This window comes from Enoplosus armatus, chromosome 1 (genome assembly GCF_043641665.1).
Source record: "Enoplosus armatus isolate fEnoArm2 chromosome 1, fEnoArm2.hap1, whole genome shotgun sequence".
Taxonomy (NCBI): Eukaryota; Metazoa; Chordata; class Actinopteri; order Centrarchiformes; family Enoplosidae; genus Enoplosus; species Enoplosus armatus.
Genome location: NC_092180.1, coordinates 18,491,540 through 18,518,861, shown reverse-complemented (window position 1 = coordinate 18,518,861; position 27,322 = coordinate 18,491,540). Strand labels below are relative to the sequence as shown.

At 39.0% G+C, this 27,322-nt stretch overlaps 2 protein-coding genes across 2 annotated transcripts in view; both read right to left on the bottom strand.

Moving 5' to 3' along the window:
- Nucleotides 1-10,517: 10,517 nt before the first annotated feature.
- Nucleotides 10,518-19,868, bottom strand: smyd2a (SET and MYND domain containing 2a). The gene is made up of 12 exons (XM_070904824.1): nucleotides 19,696-19,868; nucleotides 18,189-18,252; nucleotides 17,385-17,495; nucleotides 16,391-16,451; nucleotides 14,768-14,895; nucleotides 14,282-14,349; nucleotides 13,919-14,021; nucleotides 13,643-13,753; nucleotides 12,864-12,984; nucleotides 12,533-12,707; nucleotides 11,772-11,880; nucleotides 10,518-11,489 (listed from the first exon to the last, which is right to left on the bottom strand). The coding sequence occupies exons 1-12, from the start codon at nucleotides 19,866-19,868 to the stop codon at nucleotides 11,406-11,408; spliced, it is 1,308 nt and encodes a 435-aa protein (XP_070760925.1). The 3' UTR covers nucleotides 10,518-11,405.
- Nucleotides 19,869-27,152: 7,284 nt separating this feature from the next.
- The window catches only part of galnt2 (UDP-N-acetyl-alpha-D-galactosamine:polypeptide N-acetylgalactosaminyltransferase 2), a 45,293-nt gene continuing 45,123 nt past the window's right edge, over nucleotides 27,153-27,322 (bottom strand). The window contains exon 16 of the mRNA XM_070903076.1: nucleotides 27,153-27,308. Coding sequence (XP_070759177.1) covers nucleotides 27,153-27,308 — 156 coding nt within the window. The remainder of the gene's footprint in view (nucleotides 27,309-27,322) is intronic.

Sequence of the window (27,322 nt, the reverse complement as noted above, 5' to 3'; positions counted from 1 at the left end):
TTCGCTATCATACATACATTTTAATAGTACATGCAGCCTAATAAATAAAGATAAAAACTTTGAAAATAACCCTTAAATTTAGTTCTCTTCTTCCCAGAAATTGATTAAATGCAAATATATTATATTTGATATATATATAAAAATGCTGACACCCTTAAAGGTACCATATGTAACAAATTTACATGTATTAATCACTTTTTATAGCCAATTATATCATTATATATTATCATATCATTAGAGACAGAATATTTTATTAAGGGTTTATTTCGACCAAAACAGAGTTGGTGATTGTTTGAACAGTGGAAAGACTAACTGAGATGGTTTTGGTGAGTTTTACTTTGTTTCTGAGTTTGAATCATACTGAAGAAGATTAGGGTCACCTGAAACATTTATTTGAGTTCTGAGGTCACTAACTCCTTTTTGTAGGCTGGCATTCTCTCCTGTGACCTCATGATGATGTCACCGGATCAGTTATTTTAGTTTATAAGTAAGACTACAAAACACCTGGCGTCAACCCAGCTTCTCCTGAGTCTCCCCCTCTGGGGGCTAAAAGACAGGGCAAGCACTTTTTATTTTTTTTTGTCTTTTTTACATTTTACTAGCAAACAGCTTAGTGAACACACAAGACATAGACAGTCTGTTTCTGAGTTTGAATCATACTGAAGAGGATTAGGGCCACCTGAAACATTTATTTGAGTTCTGAGGTCACTAACTCGTTATTGTAGGCTGGCGTCCTCTCCTGTGACCTCATGATGATGTCACCGGATCAGATATTTTAGTTTATAAGTAAGACTGCAAAACCTAATAGCGATTGACCTGGTGTCAACCCAGCTTCTCCTGAGTCTCCCGCTCTGGCGGCAACATGACAGGGCAAGCACTTTTTTAAAAAATGTTTTTACAAGACATAGTTTGAATCATACTGAAGAGGATTAGGGCCACCTGAAACATTTATTTGAGTTTAGAAATCAGTAACTCCTTTTTGGTAGGCTAGCATTCTCTCCTGTGACCTCATGACGATGTCACCGGATCAGATATTTTAGTTTATAAGTAAGACTGCAAAACATAATATCCATTGACCTGTGGATCGACTCAGCTTCCTTAGTTGGAATGCCATGGACCTCACCCACATCCTCAGAGGTGGAGGAGTTGAGTCGATGACCATCTCCAAAGGTGAATGAGTTGAGTTGCTGACAGTCTCCACGGCCTCCCGCTCTGGTTTTGAAGCGTAGACAGTCAGCGTGCAAAAAACAGCCTTGGGAAGCTGGCCTTAGCTCATTCTGACCAACAATGTTTGCTTACTGGTTAATGCACAATTTATTTGTAAAGAAACGGTAACTTATGTTAATGTTATAACAGTAACTTAACGTTAAGATTAGCTTGTTTAATAAATTGGTTAGTTATAGGTTACCTTAGAGTTATCTCCTACCAACGTGGGGGCATTGTGAAGGAATCAAATATTAGCTAGCTAACTAGCTACGTTGTTATAGTTAACGTAATCGTAGCTAACGTAACACTAATGTTAACTAATGTTACCATATTAGTATCAATGTTATTTAACGTGAACTAACGCTAGCTAAAAACACATTTGAGATATCAATGATGTTAACCCTAACCCTAAACCCAGCCTGAAATTACAAAAAATGTTGGGAAATGACACATATGCTAACATTAACTTTAGGGTAAAATGAATCGCTGTAAGAGATAAGATTCAAGACAGCTGCACTTACTTTGGGCGCGATGCTTCTATCACACACAGTGTTTGGGTTATTCTCGTTGAAAAATTCAAACTCCACCGGAGGAAACCGCAATTCACTCGGCTCGATGCCCATTGGCTAGTTTGTGTGACGTCAGTCAAACAACGTACACGATTGGTTTACATCTGTTCCTGTCTCAACAGTGCCAGCATGTGGTGTAAGTACTCACAACACACAGTATATCAAGATGTCCTCCACAGACAGACGAGACAGACATCTTTTCTTTTATATTTCATTATATTCATTGTATAAACACAATAACAGCACAGAGCAATTAACTGTACAATTAACCTAAATTTAGAAAACAGTGAACATAATACCTGTGGAAGTTTGTGTCTATGTCTGTATTATGATTTTCTTTTAATTTCGCTATCATACATACATTTTAATAGTACATGCAGCCTAATAAATAAAGATAAAAACTTTGAAAATAACCCTTAAATTTAGTTCTCTTCTTCCCAGAAATTGATTAAATGCAAATATATTATATATGATATATATATAAAAATGCTGATACCCTTAAAGGTACCATATGTAACAAATTTACATGTATTAATCACTTTTTATAGCCAATTATATCATTATATATTATCATATCATTAGAGACAGAATATTTTATTAAGGGTTTATTTCGACCAAAACAGAGTTGGTGATTGTTTGAACAGTGGAAAGACTAACCGAGATGGTTTTGGTGAGTTTTACTTTGTTTCTGAGTTTGAATCATACTGAAGAAGATTAGGGTCACCTGAAACATTTATTTGAGTTCTGAGGTCACTAACTCCTTTTTGTAGGCTGGCATTCTCTCCTGTGACCTCATGATGATGTCACCGGATCAGTTATTTTAGTTTATAAGTAAGACTACAAAACACCTGGCGTCAACCCAGCTTCTCCTGAGTCTCCCCCTCTGGGGGCTAAAAGACAGGGCAAGCACTTTTTATTTTTTTTTGTCTTTTTTACATTTTACTAGCAAACAGCTTAGTGAACACACAAGACATAAACAGTCTGTTTCTGAGTTTGAATCATACTGAAGAGGATTAGGGCCACCTGAAACATTTATTTGAGTTCTGAGGTCACTAACTCGTTATTGTAGGCTGGCGTCCTCTCCTGTGACCTCATGATGATGTCACCGGATCAGATATTTTAGTTTATAAGTAAGACTGCAAAACCTAATAGCGATTGACCTGGTGTCAACCCAGCTTCTCCTGAGTCTCCCGCTCTGGCGGCAACATGACAGGGCAAGCACTTTTTTAAAAAATGTTTTTACAAGACATAGTTTGAATCATACTGAAGAGGATTAGGGCCACCTGAAACATTTATTTGAGTTTAGAAATCAGTAACTCCTTTTTGGTAGGCTAGCATTCTCTCCTGTGACCTCATGACGATGTCACCGGATCAGATATTTTAGTTTATAAGTAAGACTGCAAAACATAATATCCATTGACCTGTGGATCGACTCAGCTTCCTTAGTTGGAATGCCATGGACCTCACCCACATCCTCAGAGGTGGAGGAGTTGAGTCGATGACCATCTCCAAAGGTGAATGAGTTGAGTTGCTGACAGTCTCCACGGCCTCCCGCTCTGGTTTTGAAGCGTAGACAGTCAGCGTGCAAAAAACAGCCTTGGGAAGCTGGCCTTAGCTCATTCTGACCAACAATGTTTGCTTACTGGTTAATGCACAATTTATTTGTAAAGAAACGGTAACTTATGTTAATGTTATAACAGTAACTTAACGTTAAGATTAGCTTGTTTAATAAATTGGTTAGTTATAGGTTACCTTAGAGTTACCTCCTACCAACGTGGGGGCATTGTGAAGTAATCAAATATTAGCTAGCTAACTAGCTACGTTGTTATAGTTAACATAATCGTAGCTATTGTAACACTAATGTTAACTAATGTTACCATATTAGTATCAATGTTATTTAACGTGAACTAACGGCTCGATGCCCATTGGCTAGTTTGTGTGACGTCAGTCAAACAACGTACACGATTGGTTTACATCTGTTCCTGTCTCAACAGTGCCAGCATGTGGTGTAAGTACTCACAACACACAGTATATCAAGATGTCCTCCACAGACAGACGAGACAGACATCTTTTCTTTTATATTTCATTATATTCATTGTATAAACACAATAACAGCACAGAACAATTAACTGTACAATTAACCTAAATTTAGAAAACAGTGAACATAATACCTGTGGAAGTTTGTGTCTATGTCTGTATTATGATTTTCTTTTAATTTCGCTATCATACATACATTTTAATAGTACATGCAGCCTAATAAATAAAGATAAAAACTTTGAAAATAACCCTTAAATTTAGTTCTCTTCTTCCCAGAAATTGATTAAATGCAAATATATTATATTTGATATATATATAAAAATGCTGACACCCTTAAACGTACCATATGTAACAAATTTACATGTATTAATCACTTTTTATAGCCAATTATATCATTATATATTATCATATCATTAGAGACAGAATATTTTATTAAGGGTTTATTTCGACCAAAACAGAGTTGATGATTGCTTGAACAGTGGAAAGACTAACCGAGATGGTTTTGGTGAGTTTTACTTTGTTTCTGAGTTTGAATCATACTGAAGAAGATTAGGGTCACCTGAAACATTTATTTGAGTTCTGAGGTCACTAACTCCTTTTTGTAGGCTGGCATTCTCTCCTGTGACCTCATGATGATGTCACCGGATCAGTTATTTTAGTTTATAAGTAAGACTACAAAACATAATAGTGATTGACCTGGCGTCAACCCAGCTTCTCCTGAGTCTCCCGCTCTGGGGGCTAAAAGACAGGGCAAGCACTTTTTTAAAAAAATGTTTTACAAGACATAGTTTGAATCATACTGAAGAGGATTAGGGACACCTGAAACATTTATTTGAGTTTAGAAATCAGTAACTCCTTTTTGATAGGCTAGCATTCTCTCCTGTGACCTCATGACGATGTCACAGGATCAGATATTTTAGTTTATGAGTAAGACTGCAAAACATAATATCCATTGACCTGTGGATCGACTCAGCTTCCTTAGTTGGAATGCCATGGACCTCACCCACATCCTCAGAGGTGGAGGAGTTGAGTCGATGACCATCTCCAAAGGTGAATGAGTTGAGTTGCTGACAGTCTCCACGGCCTCCCGCTCTGGTTTTGAAGCGTAGACAGTCAGCGTGCAAAAAACAGCCTTGGGAAGCTGGCCTTAGCTCATTCTGACCAACAATGTTTGCTTACTGGTTAATGCACAATTTATTTGTAAAGAAACGGTAACTTATGTTAATGTTATAACAGTAACTTAACGTTAAGATTAGCTTGTTTAATAAATTGGTTAGTTATAGGTTTCCTTAGAGTTATCTCCTACCAACGTGGGGGCATTGTGAAGTAATCAAATATTAGCTAGCTAACTAGCTGCGTTGTTATAGTTAACGTAATCGTAGCTAACGTAACACTAATGTTAACTAATGTTACCATATTAGTATCAATGTTATTTAACGTGAACTAACGGCTCGATGCCCATTGGCTAGTTTGTGTGACGTCAGTCAAACAACGTACACGATTGGTTTACATCTGTTCCTGTCTCAACAGTGCCAGCATGTGGTGTAAGTACTCACAACACACAGTATATCAAGATGTCCTCCACAGACAGACGAGACAGACATCTTTTCTTTTATATTTCATTATATTCATTGTATAAACACAATAACAGCACAGAGCAATTAACTGTACAATTAACCTAAATTTAGAAAACAGTGAACATAATACCTGTGGAAGTTTGTGTCTATGTCTGTATTATGATTTTCTTTTAATTTCACTATCATACATACATTTTAATAGTACATGCTGCCTAATAAATAAAGATAAAAACTTTGAAAATAACCCTTAAATTTAGTTCTCTTCTTCCCAGAAATTGATTAAATGCAAATATATTATATTTGATATATATATAAAAATGCTGATACCCTTAAAGGTACCATATGTAACAAATTTACATGTATTAATCACTTTTTATAGCCAATTATATCATTAAATATTATCATATCATTAAGACAGAATATTTTATTAAGGGTTTATTTCGACCAAAACAGAGTTGGTGATTGTTTGAACAGTGGAAAGACTAACCGAGATGGTTTTGGTGAGTTTTACTTTGTTTCTGAGGTTGAATCATACTGAAGAAGATTAGGGTCACCTGAAACATTTATTTGAGTTCTGAGGTCACTAACTCCTTTTTGTAGGCTGGCATTCTCTCCTGTGACCTCATGATGATGTCACCGGATCAGTTATTTTAGTTTATAAGTAAGACTACAAAACATAATAGTGATTGACCTGGCGTCAACCCAGCTTCTCCTGAGTCTCCCCCTCTGGGGGCTAAAAGACAGGGCAAGCACTTTTTATTTTTTTTTGTCTTTTTTACATTTTACTAGCAAACAGCTTAGTGAACACACAAGACATAAACAGTCTGTTTCTGAGTTTGAATCATACTGAAGAGGATTAGGGCCACCTGAAACATTTATTTGAGTTCTGAGGTCACTAACTCGTTATTGTAGGCTGGCGTCCTCTCCTGTGACCTCATGATGATGTCACCGGATCAGATATTTTAGTTTATAAGTAAGACTGCAAAACCCAATAGCGATTGACCTGGTGTCAACCCAGCTTCTCCTGAGTCTCCCGCTCTGGCGGCAACATGACAGGGCAAGCACTTTTTTAAAAAAATGTTTTACAAGACATAGTTTGAATCATACTGAAGAGGATTAGGGCCACCTGAAACATTTATTTGAGTTTAGAAATCAGTAACTCCTTTTTGGTAGGCTAGCATTCTCTCCTGTGACCTCATGACGATGTCACCGGATCAGATATTTTAGTTTATAAGTAAGACTGCAAAACATATTATCCATTGACCTGTGGATCGACTCAGCTTCCTTAGTTGGAATGCCATGGACCTCACCCACATCCTCAGAGGTGGAGGAGTTGAGTCGATGACCATCTCCAAAGGTGAATGAGTTGAGTTGCTGACAGTCTCCACGGCCTCCCGCTCTGGTTTTGAAGCGTAGACAGTCAGCGTGCAAAAAACAGCCTTGGGAAGCTGGCCTTAGCTCATTCTGACCAACAATGTTTGCTTACTGGTTAATGCACAATTTATTTGTAAAGAAACGGTAACTTATGTTAATGTTATAACAGTAACTTAACGTTAAGATTAGCTTGTTTAATAAATTGGTTAGTTATAGGTTACCTTAGAGTTATCTCCTACCAACGTGGGGGCATTGTGAAGTAATCAAATATTAGCTAGCTAACTAGCTACGTTGTTATAGTTAACGTAATCGTAGCTAACGTAACACTAATGTTAACTAATGTTACCATATTAGTAACAGTGTTATTTAACGTGAACTAACGGCTCGATGCCCATTGGCTAGTTTGTGTGACGTCAGTCAAACAACGTACACGATTGGTTTACATCTGTTCCTGTCTCAACAGTGCCAGCATGTGGTGTAAGTACTCACAACACACAGTATATCAAGATGTCCTCCACAGACAGACGAGACAGACATCTTTTCTTTTATATTTCATTATATTCATTGTATAAACACAATAACAGCACAGAGCAATTAACTGTACAATTAACCTAAATTTAGAAAACAGTGAACATAATACCTGTGGAAGTTTGTGTCTATGTCTGTATTATGATTTTCTTTTAATTTCGCTATCATACATACATTTTAATAGTACATGCAGCCTAATAAATAAAGATAAAAACTTTGAAAATAACCCTTAAATTTAGTTCTCTTCTTCCCAGAAATTGATTAAATGCAAATATATTATATTTGATATATATATAAAAATGCTGATACCCTTAAAGGTACCATATGTAACAAATGTACATGTATTAATCACTTTTTATAGCCAATTATATCATTATATATTATCATATCATTAGAGACAGAATATTTTATTTAGGGTTTATTTCGACCAAAACAGAGTTGGTGATTGTTTGAACGGTGGAAAGGCTAACCGAGATGGTTTTGGTGAGTTTTACTTTGTTTCTGAGTTTGAATCATACTGAAGAAGATTAGGGTCACCTGAAACATTTATTTGAGTTCTGAGGTCACTAACTCCTTTTTGTAGGCTGGCATTCTCTCCTGTGACCTCATGATGATGTCACCGGATCAGTTATTTTAGTTTATAAGTAAGACTACAAAACATAATAGTGAAAAGACAGGGCAAGCACTTTTTATTTTTTTTTGTCTTTTTTACATTTTACTAGCAAACAGCTTAGTGAACACACAAGACATAGACAGTCTGTTTCTGAGTTTGAATCATACTGAAGAAGATTAGGGTCACCTGAAACATTTATTTGAGTTCTGAGGTCACTAACTCGTTATTGTAGGCTGTCGTCCTCTCCTGTGACCTCATGATGATGTCACCGGATCAGATATTTTAGTTTATAAGTAAGACTGCAAAACATAATAGCGATTGACCTGGTGTCAACCCAGCTTCTCCTGAGTCTCCCGCTCTGGCGGCAACATGACAGGGCAAGCACTTTTTAAAAAATTTTTTTTACAAGACATAGTTTGAATCATACTGAAGAAGATTAGGGCCACCTGAAACATTTATTTGAGTTTAGAAATCAGTAACTCCTTTTTGGTAGGCTAGCATTCTCTCCTGTGACCTCATGACGATGTCACCGGATCAGATAGTTTAGTTTATAAGTAAGACTGCAAAACGTAATATCCATTTACCTGTGGATCGACCCAGCTTCCTTAGCTGAAATGCCATGGACCTCACCCACATCCTCAGAGGTGGAGGAGTTGAATTGCTGACCATCTCCTGAGCATCCCGCTCTGGCCTTGAAGCGTAGACCGTCAGCATGCAACAACTAGCCTTTGGAGGCTAGTCTTAGCCTGTTCCGTTCCACTACCTCTGTCGCTGTGAGATGTAGGACCCCCGCTGGGCTCCTTCCATCTTCGTAACTGGTCACACCACATTTTAACATGGAAAGCTGAATAATCTGTTCACCCAGCTTCCCTCATAAATCCTGTAAAGTTTTGCTATCGACAAAATCTGTGCACACAGACATTTAAATACCACACACAGACTCATAAGGTGAAGACAATACTAGCTACACACTGGTAATAAAAATAAAAATAAAAAAAGTATATGAGGCAAAGCAAGTGCCATACTGTCATTTATTGAGTTCCACTTTAATGGTACAGAATGAATCAGATGCTCAAATTTTAGTTATGCATTCCAATAGAATAACATGCATGTGTGATAAAATAAGTTAATTACAGAAACAGTAGAAAACATAATCTGGGTGGCCTTTCATCTGGTTTTATTTACGCAGCACGCAGTATGGATTTACTCTGAACTTTTGCACCACAGGTTTCATCTTTCATGACATCATAGAAAAAGAAAACAAATCATATGCATGTTATTCGAGTCCAGTCAGAAATTAAATGCTCAAATCTGTCAGAGGGTTTGTATTTTTTTTGGCTTGTGTAAACAAGCCTACAAACCTTTTTCTCGTTGTCTTTGTAAAAACACATACAAATAAACACGTGGACCACCAGAATTGCTGATTGGTGCTTTTGGATTACCTATGCAAAGCTGTAAAACAGGCACCTTCTTGATGCATTTTTGCAGGTAACAAAAAGAGTCACCTATGCAGGAGTTGCTACAAACATAATCACAGACAACTCATATCAATGGGTTATTTCTAACCGTCAGTAACCCACATTCATGTGGTGCATAAAACTGTGTCCATAGTAAACGAGAGATAGAAGCTACAGGCATTAAAAAGAATAAAGGAATTAGATCTGTGACTTCAGTTCCTCTGGTGGTGCACGGTGTGCAGACTGCAGGCAGGCAACCTGTCCACTGACAGAAACCGATAAAAATGAAACGAAACATGCTTACAGGTTTGCCATTTAGACATCACTTCATCACAAACATTGTACAAAATTTGAGTGCAACGAGAACCCTTAAATAAGGCCCTGGTGATAATCTTTGCATTGCCTTTCAACTTTCTCAAGCCTTCTTCACACGCCGCATGCTTAGTCTTTAGATTTAAAGCAGCAACAGACAGGAAGCAGAGTCACCTTTGATATGGTATTTCTATATAATGATTTAGTCATAACCAGCAGCAGAGAGAAAACTAGCTCATTGACCTGTAACTGCTCATCCTCCTATTCATGATTTTGGGGTTGCGGTCATTGAAAACCATCAGACACAGGCAACACATCCAGCATGTATGACCAACCTTGTTGTCGACATGATTTTCTTAATCACAACCTACTGATTTTATAAGCGCTACATTCGCTATATATTACGGTTTAAGTCATCTCAGTCTATTTAGTTTACAAGAGTGCAAAAATTTATTTCGCACTGAAGCAGAGATTAAAGGGAGATGCATTTCCCTTTTTTAAAATGACCCCTTGCCCGCTTCTGAGAAAACACGAAAAAAGGTACAATAATGCTCTCTTGACATCTCTTGACTAAAGGCAACAAAAGCTACAGTGTTGCGCCTTTTTTTCCTGAGAGCAAAGGGGCTCTCTGATCCAGGATCATTGGTTAGGTCGTAGTACCAATGTCTTCACTCTGTTTTAAGAGGCAAACCGGTCTCAGATCAGTACCCCTCTTTAAGGATTCACTGTGAATAATGAATTATAGCTGGTTCCTTTTCTGTTAAACCTGTGGCCCTTTTGGTCAACAAGCCTCATATGAAAAAACAAAACACAACATAAACAGTAAAACATGCAACACTTTTTTTCTGGTTCTTTACAAACAAAACATACTGTAAGACAAACCAATCAAAACACTTATTCATTCAGGAAAAGTTCTTTGCATTCTCTTCCGCGTTGCTTGAGTACCTGGCGCAAAGTCAGTCATTTTTTCACAGTTTAAACAAGAAACAATGAAGCCAGAAACTGTTGAACATTTGATAGAATTAAAATGCCTTGGCTGTGAATAAGTAGTAATGCCCTTCATAACAACTACTCACCAGTTTGTACAGAAGTCCAAATGATTGAACAACTGCTTTGGAGCACAGCTGTGCAGTTTAAAGTGCTACAAAAGACATAGACAAAGGTGAAACATGGTCTGTGGATGGATCTACAGAACACAATGAATAATTTCAGACTCACAAGGAAAGAAAAACTAGGCAATATTGTCATGTCATAAAATGGATCTTATGTAGCTGTCACGTGAAAGCTTTGTTTCTTCCAAGAGGCTTTAAAGGCATTAAAGTTTTACTTTTTTCCACTGATCCTTTTTTGAAATAAATGATGGGTGTTGAATGGGTTTCATGAGCTTCAGCACGCAGAAAACAACATTTTCAAATGGAGTATTTCAGACACATTTTTCATTCCAAACATTTTAACCCTAATTTGTCTGCCTTTAACTCCAGGTCTGACAGGAAGTAGGCAGCCGCAGATACAAAACGTGGTCATCCTCAGCTAGAATATGGTGACGGTAGACATGAAAAAAGAAACCCTCTTAAAAGAGAGGCATGAAAAACAATAGAATGGGCGACAGAAAATGGAGAGGTATAAGATGCATGGCATGCAGTTGTGTTGTGTATTTTTGTTGTTGTTGCTTTAAGAGAGGTTCCTCAATTCAGCGCCTCGCTATCTTTTTGCTCCTCCTGCTGGACCTTATTTACTTCTGCTCCTCAATTTCTCGTTTGACTTCTGCTACATAATGGTGATCTTTCCCATGAGCCACCTCCATGATGGCAACTGCCTGAAGACAGAAAAAAAGTATTTTAAAATAATTGTAAAACACCACATTCTTTGAAATGATGAAACTGCAAATGTATGATGTGGTTAGCTCCTAATACATTTGTACAGCTTATGACACGGTTATTAATGGCTTCTGTTCTGTGGATCCAGGTTTGAACAACTTGACTCGCCTCACACAATGACTCTTTTTTTCCGTCCGTACTCTTCCCCGACTTTGGAGCCCACAGTACCTTCATTTTGCCACTTACTAATATACCAACTGACCAGATATCTGTGAATGTACCTTCTTCAGAGCTTTGACACCTTGTGTCTTCTTCTCCAGCCCCAAATACAGGCGTCCCAGTTTCAGATACATAGACGCCACATTTAGAGAGTAGGCTGGGTAGTGAACACTGTAGAGAGAATATAATTTATACATCAAGCAAAGCAGTGAATGTGGAGGAAACAAGATCTAATCTATAATTCATGTTACATTTGGTTTTGGTATAGTGCTACAAAAGTTCAAAACTTATCAAGCTGGGAGAGTACAATAATGAAAGCTAAAAGACTTAGTTGATGTGGCCGAGTGCTGTATACCACAGAGGGAAAACATTTTTAGCATTATCAAGGTTGAGAGTGCACTAGAGGAAAAAAGTCTAAACATGTGCTGCAGTGTATATTTTGTAGGTAGGGCAGAGAGCGCTTCATGGGTAAACAAGTTGTACTGTATTTTGTAAGGTACGAAACCATAAAACATTAATAACATTATTCTGAGCTGCAAAGTATAGTTAAAACAAATGATTAAAAGACTAAAATAGAAGGTAAAATCCACATTCTTACAATAACTGTCTTGACAAATTCAGAGGTCTGGAGAAATCTCATTACAAAACTGAGGTGAGAGAACAGTGCGATTAGATTCTTACTCAACTACTCAGCCAGGGCTTTATTATCCGCCTCTGTACTGGGACTGTCTGACAACAGTGCTGCTGTACAACTGATTGACTTACAAGGATTTATTGTAACTGCATTACTGCCTCCCTGCAGATTCCATACAGATCAATGTACCTATATGGCTGAATGATCTTCTCGCCGTAGCTCATAGCTCCGTCCCAGTCCTGCATGTAGAGACAGACACCCATGGCCTGATACATCATGTGCAGCATGTACACGTTGGTGTCTGCAAATATGGCACCCATCTTCTCCTGGCTAAGCTCACACATCTCCAGCAGCTCACTGGGGGGTGCCAGAGAGTCAAGGAATAATGACACAAACAATTTAGAGAAAGAAGAGAAGGCTGGGAGGTGAAAGGTGGTCTTTGATAAAGAAAGAAGACAAACTGACAAACTGAGATGGAAGAGACTTTAGAGAAAATGGAAACCAGAGAGGAAGAGGATATTCTTGTAGTGTTTGGCTCTCCTGAACTCCTCAATGACATTCTTGGCGTAACGGACCATGGATCGGACCTCCTCTGGCTCTGGTGGAGTACTCAGCTTCCTGATCTCCATTTTTTCTTTATCCTAGATGGAAAGAAATTAGGTAGGACACAGATAAGTACAGTAACATATCCTACACAAGATACTCTAAAGCTTTAAGGAGGTTATATAAAAAGAACAATGGTATGACTGAGCCTTTTAACTGAAACTGTAACACAGTCACGTCCCAATTTCATACAACTGTACACACTAATTCTAAACATGGACCGTAATCTGCATTAATCTGTCATATCAGACAGACTGGGATGTCCAGCTGACATTTTCAAGAAAAGCTTAACTTACAGATGATAAAATGAACAGTAGAATATAAAGTGCATTTCATTCATTTCATCAACTTTCTGTCCTCGTCTGGGACTGAATTGAAAACGTCCAGTTTCCACAGCCTTTGGTGTATATATAAAAACCACATATGAAGTACATGTATGGGACTGGGACATAGCTACTCTGTTTACTTGACAGCGTAAGGTGCAATTTCATAGCAACATCAGTTCTGTTGTTGGCACAGTGAGGACAAAGACATTTTGTCATGTCATGAACCTGCAGCAGTTCTACAACAGAAACCAGAGGCAGTTTGCAGACAGTTTCTGGTATATCACAACATCAACAAAGCAAAAAAGTTCCACACCCATTCTATATAACTTTATGAAGGTGTATGAGCTTCAGAGAGACAAGTGGACGGTACCTTAGACTTGGAGGTGCACTCAGTACACTGGCATGTGAAGAAGTAGGAATCTAACAACCTCTCTTTCCTGTCCTCTGTTGGATAGAGCAGGTCTATGTAACTGTTAAAGATCTACGGAGAGAGGGAGGCAGATGAAAGATGAAAAGAAAAAAAATGGCCCTTTTGAATCAATCAAACTAAAGTCTATAATAGGCATCTGTATTTCTTTGTGATTGTATGAAGCCTCAAAATTGCAGTCAACATCTTTGTTGCTAGATGAGTCCAGTGTTTACTTACCTCGTCTCCAGGGTTGATCTCTTGAACAGCTCTGACCTCAGCCACTGTGCCTTTATAAGTCACTATGACATTAGGACTACAGCTGTGATTCATCAGTGCTACACTAGAAGGAAGAAAGGAAGGACGAGAAACACAAGTTTAAAACAAGTAACTGTGAAATCAGACAATTTTGATAATGATGATGCTGGGACTTAATGATGGTTTATGTATATGTTACACAGACTATAAAATCATGAAATGATTAAGAAGCCGCTGAGCTATAGTGGATGTAAAGAGACAGAGGGAGAAATTTAAGATTTATCAGTAGATTAATACACAGATGGATGGATGAGCTGTTGAATGATGATGATGTGAACTTCTTACTCAGGAAAAACAGCTGATCCCAGATGGGAGAGCTCCTCATCCTCTATGGTAAAACCATTACAGTTTACCTGGAGACACAAAGAATAAAACAGGAGAGAGAAAGAGGGACAGGGCAAGTCAGAAAGACACAAACAAACAGGTGGAGACAGAGACCAGCAGGGTGAGTTATTTGATAATATAACATCACCCTCTACTCTCCCAAGAAGCCAAAGACACTGTTGGTATAGCGTGGAGAGAAAGGACAAAGAAAGGTCAACACCTGTCTATGTGTCAGCCAAAACCTCTGATGCTCTCCTAACCAATCACACGACAGTAATAAAAACACACCCAAGATCCTGGATCCTTCTAGGAACAGAGGGGTTTTAAATCAGTGGATTTCTAGCAACAACCCACACAGTGCAGAGTGACTGTAAAGATACTACTAAAGAGACCTGGAACATCCTATGATCCAAAGAAACTTCGGTACATAGTGTTATCCAACGTTACCTGTGCAAAGAGCTCAGTGAGAGCCTGTTCGTCGGGGAGGTCACTGATGTGTCTGGAGTAGAAGTGGTGTAGCGCTGCTATGTCTGTCTGGTTCATCTCCTCCTTCTCACTGTCCATCTTATCTAAATCTGGAAAAGGCAATGAAACACAGACAGAAGAACAACAGGAGAGACAGAATAAATAGAAACAGAGAGGACAACAAAGAAAGAAGAACATATAGGAAAAAGGACATGGAGAGAAGGTCAATGACATAAACCAGACCATCATAAAAGAGATCATCTTACACCTCGAGGGTTGTGTGTTTATTAGCTCATGTTCTCTGCTTTTAAGGTGTTCTTGAGCACAACACTCCCAAGTCAGGATGAACCCCTCTCATTTTGGACTAGAGTGTTCCTCTAGTTCTTGCCTAGTTCTAGACTTGGTCATCTTGAAGAGATTGCTGAGATAAAACATTTTGGTTTTATTCCATGGCCAAGGACTGACTTTAATATTACCACTAGTGAGGCAAAAGAAATGAGGCAAAAATTTAATTAAACTTTAGTTTTCTTTTTGTTCCAACCATAACTTTGGTATTGTGAGGTGTAATGCACTTTGCAACCTTATTGGGCCACTTGTTGGAATTAATACTTTCAGTCTATTAACTGTTCGAGGCCGTTCTTCCATTTTAGAAAAGAGAGATTACCAAAGGGAACATGCAAAAATCACTAGGTACACTGGGATCCATCTACAAGAATAAAGTCTGAACATTACCATCAATGCTGATAGGGAATAGAAAAGGGATAAATAAAAAAGTGATAAGTTGTCTATGCAGCCACAGTTCTATCTGTATGTTGTTTGCTTTTAATCTGTTACCACTACTATCATAATAATCTATCAGTACAGCCAGTCAGTGTTAGTAAAGTGTAGGATATGCTGTTACTGTAGGCCATGTGTCATTGTCAGTCACTCACACACACTCTCTCACACACACACACACACACACACACACACACACACACACACACACACACACACACACACACACACACACACACACACACACACACACACACACAGACTGGTGGCAACAGGCAGCAGCTGGCCACTGATTTCCTTTGTGAGAGACAGGTGTGAAGGTTAATTCTGTGACAATCCTCTGATGACACATCTGAGCCTGCAACAACAGCTCAGACTAAATGATGACACCACATGGAACAAAGTACTTATTTCTGTGTTAGTTACTTATGGGCTGACAAAGTATATGGAGTACATACGTCAACATCTAAGAGCTTCTCAGTACAATCACAGTTCCCCAGGGAAGAGGGTTGAGTACCTTGCTCAAGGGCAGAGTGGCAGTAGTTTTTAAAGGAGGGGAGAGAACATGAAATTACAGCACCCAGACGCCTGGGAAATAACTCCCAGTGCTCTGCAGACTTGGAGTGAATGAAAGAGACAGAACCAGGACTGGAGGCTACAGCAGAGGATATTAATAGACACACTGCTACAACTGCAGAGACAGAGAAAGATCTCTCACACACACACACACACACACACACACACACACTGCACCATGTAACTAAAAGTGCACGCAAATGTAACTAAACATACACGATCATCTATTCAAACACACACACATCTACTTACGGGATTCAAACTCTTTGAGCAGCAGCAGCCTTTCTGAAGGGGTGCGCTCTGTTGTGACTCTCTGCAACATGACAAACAGTCGAGACACATAAGGTCATTTCAGTCATAAGAGCAAAATCATATCAATAAATGACAAAATAACTTTTTTCAATGTATTCCTTTATTGTAGCAAATTGTTTTATTAAAGACTTTCTGGCCATTTAAGACGTCATTAAAGCTTCTGGAACTTTGGTGTTCAACAGGACCAACATTTTAATGTAAATACCAAGTTACATTACTACACAACAAGGCTGTGTTAACATTGCAAGAGTATAATTTGCTTCAATTTAAGTGTTTGTTAGATGCCCGTCTGAACAAGTCACCTTTCTGAACTGCAGTGAATCAGTAGCAAAGACATGACGCCCATGATGCACCTATGATACTACTCATGCAAAAATATACAAATGAAACTGAGATGAGTTAAGTCATTGCATCATGGTTTATTGCACAAAATATGGTCTACCTCATAAAATCAACGTATTATCAAGCCAGCCACTTGTTCTATTTGACTCGTTATCGTCTTTAAAGTTTGTTTAAAAGGTTTTAAACTTTGTGTTGACTTTCCAGTCACATTCTCACATCAGCTTTCAAATACAGGCTGGCACATCTGAATAAAATGCAGCCATTATTCATGTTATTAGTTACACATATGTTTGACCAGTAAGAATGTTGTAAGATAGTTATATTACGTGGTTTCATTTTTTATTTCATATTAGATCTTTCAGTCTTGATTTCTCAGAGATTTCAATCCTTGTTGGTTTAACATAATTTTAAATGAACATTTGCTGTTTTTACTCTAGGTTTGTTTTCAGCATTGCTAACCTGAGATTAAAAGTTCAAAATGTGCTTTATTATCTCACATCTATCTTCTCTCTAACTTGCTTTTAGGTTAACCCTGTTTATGTTACACCTCTGAACGTTGAAACATTTCTACTCCTACTTCTTATCACTTTACCTGTTTCACGATGAGTCTAGCCACGAGTCTGACGGTCTCTGATGGACACCAGTTTTCCCCATAGGCACACATAGCTACACACTCCAGCTTATGCATGGGCCAATCTCCTCTCTGTATAAATACACAGACACACAGAAGAAGACAGAAATAACAACCTTTAGAGAGCCAAAAAGCAAGGTGAGAGTAACAGAGAGGGAGAATTAAATTAACACAGTGGTTGATTATCACACAGCAAATCATCCATAAATATTTTATTAATTAAAGCACCCTTACCCCAGTCTCTCTCTCTCTCTAAGAAAACTCTTACTGCAGCGTGTTTTGAGTGTGTTTTGTGCCATAAAAACTAAAACTAGACAGAGGGAGGAAGACAGAATCGTCATAGCAACAGCAGCGTGAGTGTGTGCTCTCTCTGTCTCTTGCTGGAGCGCTGCTGTGGTTCTCAATGTGTGGTCCAAGGTCCCAAGGGGGTCACAAGAACTATAAGATAAGTTTCTTTATTTCACTCTGTGGTGAGGCAAAAAGCTCATCTTTTGGGCGCACACAAAAGGTTCAAACTGACACCAAAAAATAAGTCACCTGTTACATTGGTAAATTTCCCACAATGACAATCAAATGGCCTGATCTCTGCCTATTCTCATCCGGAAGACTAAAACAGATATATTTGTAGGACCACATCTTTTTTTCATAAAAATGACTGTTACTGTTTGCTGTAAAATATCTTCATGGTCAGTACCTTTAGTTAATTGTGGAAACTGCACGCACATCATAAAAATGCACAGAAAGGGAAGCAGCAAGCACTCTTACCTGACAGTCAACATTGCAGTAGTAGGCCTGCTTACATTTGCCACACTTAAAAAGATCCTCTCTCCTGCAAAGACATGAAGACACAACGTGTTACTACACTACAGCTGTTAGAAGTCGACCAGCTTGACATTTATCTGAGGAGAGTGGGTGGACGTGACATTAAATAAATTTACTAATACAGCGCTTATCCCACAACATCTAGATATGTTGTGTTCTCCCTCTCTGATTAATGGTGAGTCAGAGTCTTTCAGGTTTTTACATTTCTTATACTACACTACAAGCTACAACAGCAAAAGTTAAGCAGCTGCCAAAACTATAATTCTGATTATTATTTATTTTTTTTATTTTTATTTATTCATTCACACACACAAAGTTGGTTGTCTCTGACTGTATATGAGAAAATGTACACACATGTCGACCCCCTCCCCTCAATGCACACATGCACCCCTGGCCTTCTCCTCTCTTGGGACACATGGACAACTATATTTAGCACCCTAACCTTTTACTGCTCTACAAACCTTAATGGCAGCTTGGGCAGGACGCATGTGTGTGTGTATGAAAGTGAGTGTGTGAGAGGGAGTTCATTTAACTCATAAAAAAAGCGCCACAGTGCATCAAATCTCAAAAAGACAAGTAGGCACGCTACAGAGCTAAACTTTAGGAGGACCAGTGCACTGCAGTTTACCTTCCTTTATGTTTTTGGCACAGTATGCTTGCTTACACACACCTACACGTCATCAATACTCTCTGGATGTTGTAGGGTGGCCTTTATAACCACTCCATATCCTACACCCTTACTGGTGCAAGCATGGGCTGTAAACTACCAACAAATTACCAAAATATAATGCTATAATTATCTTCTACAAACATTAAACCTGACAGACTCTGATATCATAAAGACTGCAGGTTTTCTTTCAACTGTGTGGATTTTAAAGTGCATACAAGCAGGTGTAGGATTTCATAGTGATAAACAGAGGCTGCTTTTGAGGGACAGAGAGTACTCTGAAGTGTAATGGTGTAAGCAGAAATGTCACACTATGACTATGATAAAAGGCTGGAAATAAATGAGGTGCTCTCTTAATTGAGTATACTACCTGTAAGTATGAGTAGCCTCTTTAAGACTATGTTCTAAGGCTCATTAACACTACAAGAAAGTAGCAGTTTTAGCCTTTTTTTTGGCTTATAAATAACCACTAAGATTGTTGTTCGTGAATGTTGGCATCTCTTTTAGACTCTCCTGACTCTGCAGTGCTACAAACAAATGCTGCAGTGTCAGTCAGGTGAGCTGCCTCACGGCGCTGACCCATTTAAGTCTGCATCAGCTAAGGTTGGTGTCCAGAGGTTTACAAGCTAACCTAGCTAGGCGGTGAGGTTAGCCAGCGTTGAACTGGACACATTACTCGCTTTGTTCTGCTTTAAGCTAGGCTAAAAATAAGTTAATAACAGCCTGAAACTAACTGTCCCAGGCGTGTTTTTGCCCAGCTGTTTCAGAGAGGTAAGACGTTACCTGGTGAAGCAGTGCTCACAGTGCGCTCCTCTCTCATTCACTGTCAACACGTAGGAGTAGGCAGGGCAGGCGAACACCAGCTCCCCCACCGCGAAGTGCCTCACCGCCCGCAGGCCTCTGCCGCTGCCCGGGCTCAGGAACCTCTCCGTCCCCTCTATACCTTCGTTCTTCATGGTTTGTTCTGTTTACAGTTCTCCGGTCAGATACTACCGAGGACCACCTGTATCTGCTGAGGGCTCTAATCAGCTTGTGCTTGAGCTCCTTCTTCCTCTCTGGTCCTCTTCGTGTGTCCGGGGTGGCTCTCATCGCCCCCTGCTGGAGAGGCGACGACACAGACGTGCAACTAGTATACAAAATACTGTATTTGTACAGTACAGTAACATGCATGTACTGATGGACTCTGTGGTGAACAGATGCACTGTAGCTTTGTCAGATTGTCTCCCTTCTGGTTTTGCCTACCCTATATCTTCTGTAATGTAATGCCATGTTTTAACTGCCTCTGCTGATTGTCTGCTTCACATTGTATTAATTGCCTGCATTTTACACGACCTACTTTGTATTGCTACTCGCCTTACTCCTCTGAGCTTTTTATCCTGTTCAGCTGCGTCATGTTTTCGCCTGCTTTGTCCTGCTCTGATTTTACATGTTGTGTGTTTTTTTCTAATTAAGTACATTTAGTCTAGTAGTGTACGTAAGTCCAATTTTGAGGTAATTGTACTTTACTTGAGTATTTCCATTTTCTGTTACTTTATACTTCAACTCCACATTTCAGAGGCAAATATTGTTATTTTTACTCCAATACATTCATTTGATAGCTTTAGTTACTAGTTGCTTTGAACATTCAGATTAATAATACAAAATATAAATCAACAAATAAGATATGATGAATTATTATAGGTTGTAATAAGATATGGGGGGAATTCACAAGCTAGCAGTTTATAAAGTAGTTGAAATTAGCTCCACCTTTACCAGCTGCAGCATTAAAGTGATGTACACATTATTGCAATTTTAATCCAGTAATATATATATATATTATATATGTTTCTGAAATGGGACATTCTGCACAATGAGAACTTTAGTACTTTAAGTATATTGTGATGGTAATACCTTTGTATTTTTACTTAAGTAAAATTTTGAATGCAGGACTTTTATTTGTAAGAGTATTTCTACACTGTGTACTTCTTCCACCTCTGGTTTTATTGTTGTTTTAATGGCTAATCTAACATCTATCCAGGGGACATCAGTTGAAAATTAAATCAATGCTGTATGTATTAAACATAATATCTGATGTATGACTTAAATTGTTCTATAAACATGCCTCTTGCACTATTTGTAACCCTGTAGACAGTTTACATTTGACCTGTACAGACAGTGTTGTTGTCCATGCTTTGTTTTATATACATTTCTATATTTATTTTCATACATACTTGCTTGTACATTATAGTTGCATGTGAATGTTTGCTTATCTGTGTTGTCCTTGCTTTACTAGTGTATATATATATATATACACTATATATATACACTAGTATGTGTGTGTGTATTTGTTATTAGCGCTGTGTGCAAACAGGCTACATTGAGCGCTACTGAAAATTGGACTCTTATTCATTGAATGTTTAAACAAACTTGACCAATAAAGTTGATTCTGATTAATAAAATAAAAAATATTTATATTAGTGCAAATCTATGTGTCAATGTGCGCCACAGTCTTACCAGATCATTTACTAGACAGACAGACATGCAGGCTCCAACAAGATAACATACAGTGATGTCCTACTCAGTACACTATATGGCCAAAATACCACTTTTGTGCCCTTTTAGTCTGGTGCTTGTTTTCATGATTTAAGTTTGACATACAAGGAGAGTTCAGCAAAGAGTGTGCATCCAACAGCAAAGGTTTGAGGAAGGTCCTCACCTGTTTCAACATGACAATGTGTACAAAGCAAGGTCCATAAAGAAATGGTTTTCTGAGTTTAAAGATCTTGACTGGCCTACACAGTGCCCTAACCTTAACTCCATCAAACACCTTTGGGTTGAACCAACTGTGAGCCTAAAGTCCAACATCAGTGTCCGATCATACGCACTTACAGCTGAGTGGGAACAAATCTCTGCAGCCGGGTTCCCAAGTCTCATGGAAAACCTTCCCAGAAGAGTGGAGACTGCTGTTGAACTGTATTAATGGTTTGGGAATGAGATGTTCAACAATCACATGTAGTCCACATGCTTCTGTTTTTTATGTTGAGGAGTCACAGAAGAACAAAATGGTTCAGTACAGAACCTCCAGTTGGTACAAAATACAATTTAGGAGTAAACATGGAATTGCCTAAATAGTTTGTCCATATAATGCACATTGCCTGTGTAAATATGTGCATGCATTATAAATGTGTCACTACATTAAATCATATTGCTTTTGCTCCAGTAACCCATCTCTCCTGGAGGAAATATTACCCATCTGCATTGTTCTGAAATTTCAGGCTTAGTTCATGTTGAGGTAGAGAAATATGTAAAGGGTGTTAGGTGGTTATTAGGATCTCAATATGTTGCCATGAAATTACTTAATTAAAACGTCTACCAGGAATTTTATTCTAACGTTGCCCAAAATGCTGCGTCATAGCACACCATATGGGTGGTTGGACTCCCACAATATGAGATCCAAAACACAGTAACCATGTTTGACTGATGGATGGAGAAAGTTCCTTCTTTAAATATAAGAATACAGAATACATGTTTAGCTGCCACATTGTCAATCCTTGGACACCGGAGGTTTTTGCAGATTGCGGTCCATGGTACATGTCTGGGTATGTTTGTGTTGGTGCTTGTGTATCTATTGTGAGCTTGCACCGTCAATCACTGTCGCAGACCAAAATACTTGACACTGTTTAGTTTATATATATAAATGCATTTATTTAAGTTAATCATTTCTCCTCATTCAAAGTTGAATTTCTGCAGTATCTATAAAACAGGGAACAGTTAGAAGCGCTGTACAGTCTGACAACAAAACTAGGAACCGCAGCTGAGTACACTGTGTATATATGTACATACTGTACACACACTGATGTAGGTATATACAAAAATATACACTTTTACATGTGTGACCCCTCGTGCCATATCACCACTGTCGTTCAATGACGCCACATTCCTCTTAGAAAACACACCATTATCCCATTACTTCACATCCCTCCCTACTGATTACCGTTTCATCTTTTATCTGTCATTACTGGTTGATGAGACTTGTACAGTATAGTGTCTTATGTGCATGTTAAGCCCCTCTTATGCCCGACTCATACACACTGTCACTGTCAATTGTAGCAAAAGATGGAGAAGCTTAAGCAGTCCTGAGCTGGATGTCTCAGCGGGGCTTTTCACATATCAGAGAGGGCTCTTCCTCTGTTAATTCTAAGAGGGCATTTGAGGTGGTCTGAAGGGGAAAGACTTCCCTCTTGTTAGGACAAATCATAAAAAGCTGAGAGAACACAAAGCTTGACCTTTGTACCTCCTCTCCTGTTAAACTCCTTCAATTAAACCTGCTGATTGTTTTCCTCCAAAACACAGTGAGTATGAATAAAGTCCTGCTGGCCGAGTGGAAAAGATGCTCTTCTTCACTGACAGGTGTTCAGTTATACAACCCCTTTTAATGCTAATAAAGATGCCTGTCTGCAAGATTGACAATGTTCTTCCTCTTTTTCAATTATGTTCGGTTCTGCCTCAACAGACGTTTTGCAGACAAATGTTAAGACAGCAAATAAGGAAACTGCTAAATTTGTACCATGTGTTCATTATAAAACTTACACCAGATCAGCAGCTAAGAGCAGCCATGCCCCCGGCGTGTCCCACAAGTCAAACTGAAACTAAGAACAATCAGACACACAATATAGTGTAGGCAAATGTGCAGCCAACACTGAACGAGTTCCAAAGACTTTTACCTCTTCTCATTCTTCCTCATACAGAGAAAACAGGAAGGAACTTTGGCACATTGTGCTAAAGATGTAAACATTTAATCATCCAATCAAAATGAGGTGCTGGACTACTTAATTATTACAGTCATTTCCTCTGTGTAGAACATGAAAATAATACAAAATAAAATAAAAATCCTTTCATCTTCACAAGAATAAGACTAGTTTAAAAAGAAAAGGCTTTAAACAACATATTGTTGAACCGTTGTCGCAGACAGTATTGCCATGGTCACTCAGCTGTGTGCAGTTTGGTTCTCATGCCTGTTCAGTTTCCACTGCCTGGCCATTTTAGTAGGTCAGTTAAATAACAATAGAAAGAACCAAAGACAAAGAAAATGTGATTAAGAAAAAAGTCTGAAACTCTCTGGTGGGGCATCAGAAGTTTACTACCTCGAGTCCCTTTTTCTTTCCTTTTCTGGTTCTCTACTTGTTACCCACCAGAGGTGTGACAATAGAGGGCGCTGTACACCACTAAAAACCATCATCATGTTACCTTCACTGACGATGACAAAGGGCCAGATACCTTGAAAATTAAGACTTTCTAGTTTGAGGTTCTCACCTCTTCTCAACTGTCGATCTACAACACTACATGCATGTGTGGAAAGATGGCAGCATTCCTGAAAAGGATGATGTGTCCTGTGCTATAGTTTCATGTACTGTAATGCACCAAAGCCTCTGATTAATTTACAACTTAAATTCCAATCAGCTCTTCAGTACTGCAATTAAGACACAACTGAAAATGTTTCATTTTTTTTTTGCAGTTTCCAAACAGAAAGGCAGGAGAAAAACCCTTTTCCAGTATTTATTAGTAAATTCACCTCCCGATTAGCATGAAATCTAAAAGGAAACCCTAAATCAGATTTGGGCCCTTGAGTCTGGTCACCATGGCAACACAAAACCTTCCTCACATCTGGCCTCATACACACGGGCCCTGTGCCTCGCAGCACTATGCAGCAACCTATCAATTCACAGGATAGGCTTTTCAAACAGCTGCAGTTTCAGCTGACCTTCTCCACTCACTCTGCTTACAGTTGGATGAACGTATAAGACAAGGCAAACAGCAGGTACAAGGAACAAAATGGCAGAAAACAAACAAAGGGATGGGACAGAGAATGGAAAAAGTGTCACACAGCAAACATGACCAGCTGTCCTTGTCAGTTTCTGTAACTCAGTAAAACAAAACAAACAAAAATCTAAGGAGCATTTACAAGTAAAGATGAGAATGTGTGCGTGAGAGAGGGAAATGTCAGAAACAGAGAGGATATTTGACATTAAAGAACACTTGAGGCTGCAGCTTCTTTCGAGAATAAATTAGGATATAGGCCATTTCTGTTGTACAGTATCTGTTCAAAGATATTTTGTGTTAATGTAAGTTGCCTTGAAGCTGCCTAGTCACTCTGTCACCAGTTTCCCCAAACTGCACCATCATTACTCACCAATGACTAACAGCACGGAGGATCATAGCAGTTAAGATGTGTCAAAGCCCAGGAGAGACTAGTTTTGCAAAAGATACACAACACACAGACACATGGCATCAGTAACACTACCAGGTAACAAAAAAAACTAACAAGTGGCACAATGCAGTTTGGTGACACTGAGATATTGTAGCTCGCCAAAATAACGAGTGTTCTCATTTGTGTTTCGTATCAGCAGAAAGTGAGCAGTCCTGCGTGAGCAATCAGAAAAACCTGCTCACCTCTAGCAGAAACAGAGTGAGGACAAACAGTAAAGCCTTGTTTATTGCATTTTCAAACTTCTGAACAGATGGCTCATCTAACTGGCACCATGAAGAAAATAAAACATGTTGATGGAAAACACTAGTGACTGAGTGTAACCGTGGGAGCTTGTTGGTGATACATGCAGCTTTTCAGAACACATGTGCATGCACATTTCATACAGTTTGATTACAGTCAAGACTTTGAAAACCCTTTTTTGCATCTGTTCTCAGGCTGGAATAAGCAAGGTTTTACTTTGTCAACAAAAAGAGGGACCTCAGATGTCAAGTACAAAATGTTTGCCACATATGAGCACTGTGGTTTCCTGCTAGTAGTACGTTGAAAGTATAGAAACAAACATCTCAATCATGTTAGCTGATCTGTAAATTATTGGGTATCTCATCGTGGTGATATTATGAAATGTCACCGTTATACTTTTGCAGCCAACACCTGTTAGCTCTAGAGAAACAGCTGCAACATTAAATCCAGTTTGAGTGTGATTCGTAGACCGTAACCTTCCTACAATGTCAATATCAGGCACAGGCAAAGAAAATTATCGGTGCGGGAAAAGAAGATGTATAAACTGAACTGCTGCACAGGGAGCAGTTAGAGAGCAGCGAGAGTATGTGAAGAAAAACACTTTAATCGCTCCTCTGGTATTCCTGAAACACAAAACATCCATTTAGAATTTGGTTCCATTTTTTCGACAAAATACATTTTTTTAAAAAAAGACTGATTAGAGATTTTTTTTTCTGTGTGTTGTTTCTTTCGAGACATAATGGTGTAGAAGTGAAGATGCTGTAGCAGCCAGTGCCACAGCCTGAAGACAAACTACAAGTAAATCCTGAGGGTGGGTTCAAGACACTTCCTGGTTTCAGGAACTGCACTTCCAGCCAGACAGGTCGGTGTCAGGCCCCATCCAAAGCAGAGAAGCTCCTCCCTGAACCCCCCTCCCCTCCCCAAGACACAATCTGTAGGAAACAAAGCAGAACACACAGCATTCTTCTCTCCACCTCGCCTCTTTTCTCTGTTGATCCTGTAAACCAATGAGAGTAAATGAGAGGAAAAGCTCAAGGAATAGAGTCCGTTTCCTCCCTTCCCATCACTCTACACCCAAACATCACTGAAAACCACAACCCGAAGCCCCCGCCTGCCGTGACAGGCTCTAGCCCGGCGTGGTACAACAAAGAGAGAGCAGCTGAGAGGAGTGTCAACACCAACATCCGATTCTTTCGAGAATGGGAAAAAAAAAAAAAAAGCTCCTGCGAAACCTCCGTGGAGAATTAACAGAAAGAAATAAAAAATATTAATAGGAAAATAAAATAATTACAAAGTAAAAACGTCAAAGAGTTCTATCTCACCAGCATCAAAGAAAGTAAAGGAACAAAAAGAATTCACTCGTCATTTTCCTCTGGAACCATCAATGAAAAAACACTGAGGTATGTAGTTTGGATGGAAAGCCTCTTCATCGCTTCTGTCCTCATCATGATCATCACTGTCACCATCCATCCACCAGTCAATTTCCTGTTTACTCCATTACGGTCTACAAGCCCCTCCCCCACCAGTGGGTGTGGCTCTTTGTTTTTTTGGGGTGGAGGTGGGGGAGAGGTGTATAGATGTGACTGGCTGCACCTCTGAGGAGGAGGAGGAGGAGGAGGAGGAGCGAGAAGGATCCATTAATCCATCAAGTTTGTCTTTCTCCTCGAGTCTATTTCCATCTCTTTATCCGGGTCTCAGAGTCTGTTGGTGTCTCGATCTAATATCCAACTCTTCCCAGGGTCTGTAGCGCCCCCTATGATTGTAAATTGAGGGTGAACTTCCACTGTTGGTTGAGGCTCGGGCTGCAGACCTCCACTGTGAGTCCGCCCATTCTGGCACTGCGGCTGTCCAGACAGAGGTTGCTGCCCACGTGACGAAGCTTCGAGTTGGACTCAATCTGCTCCCATTTCTGTACAGAAACAA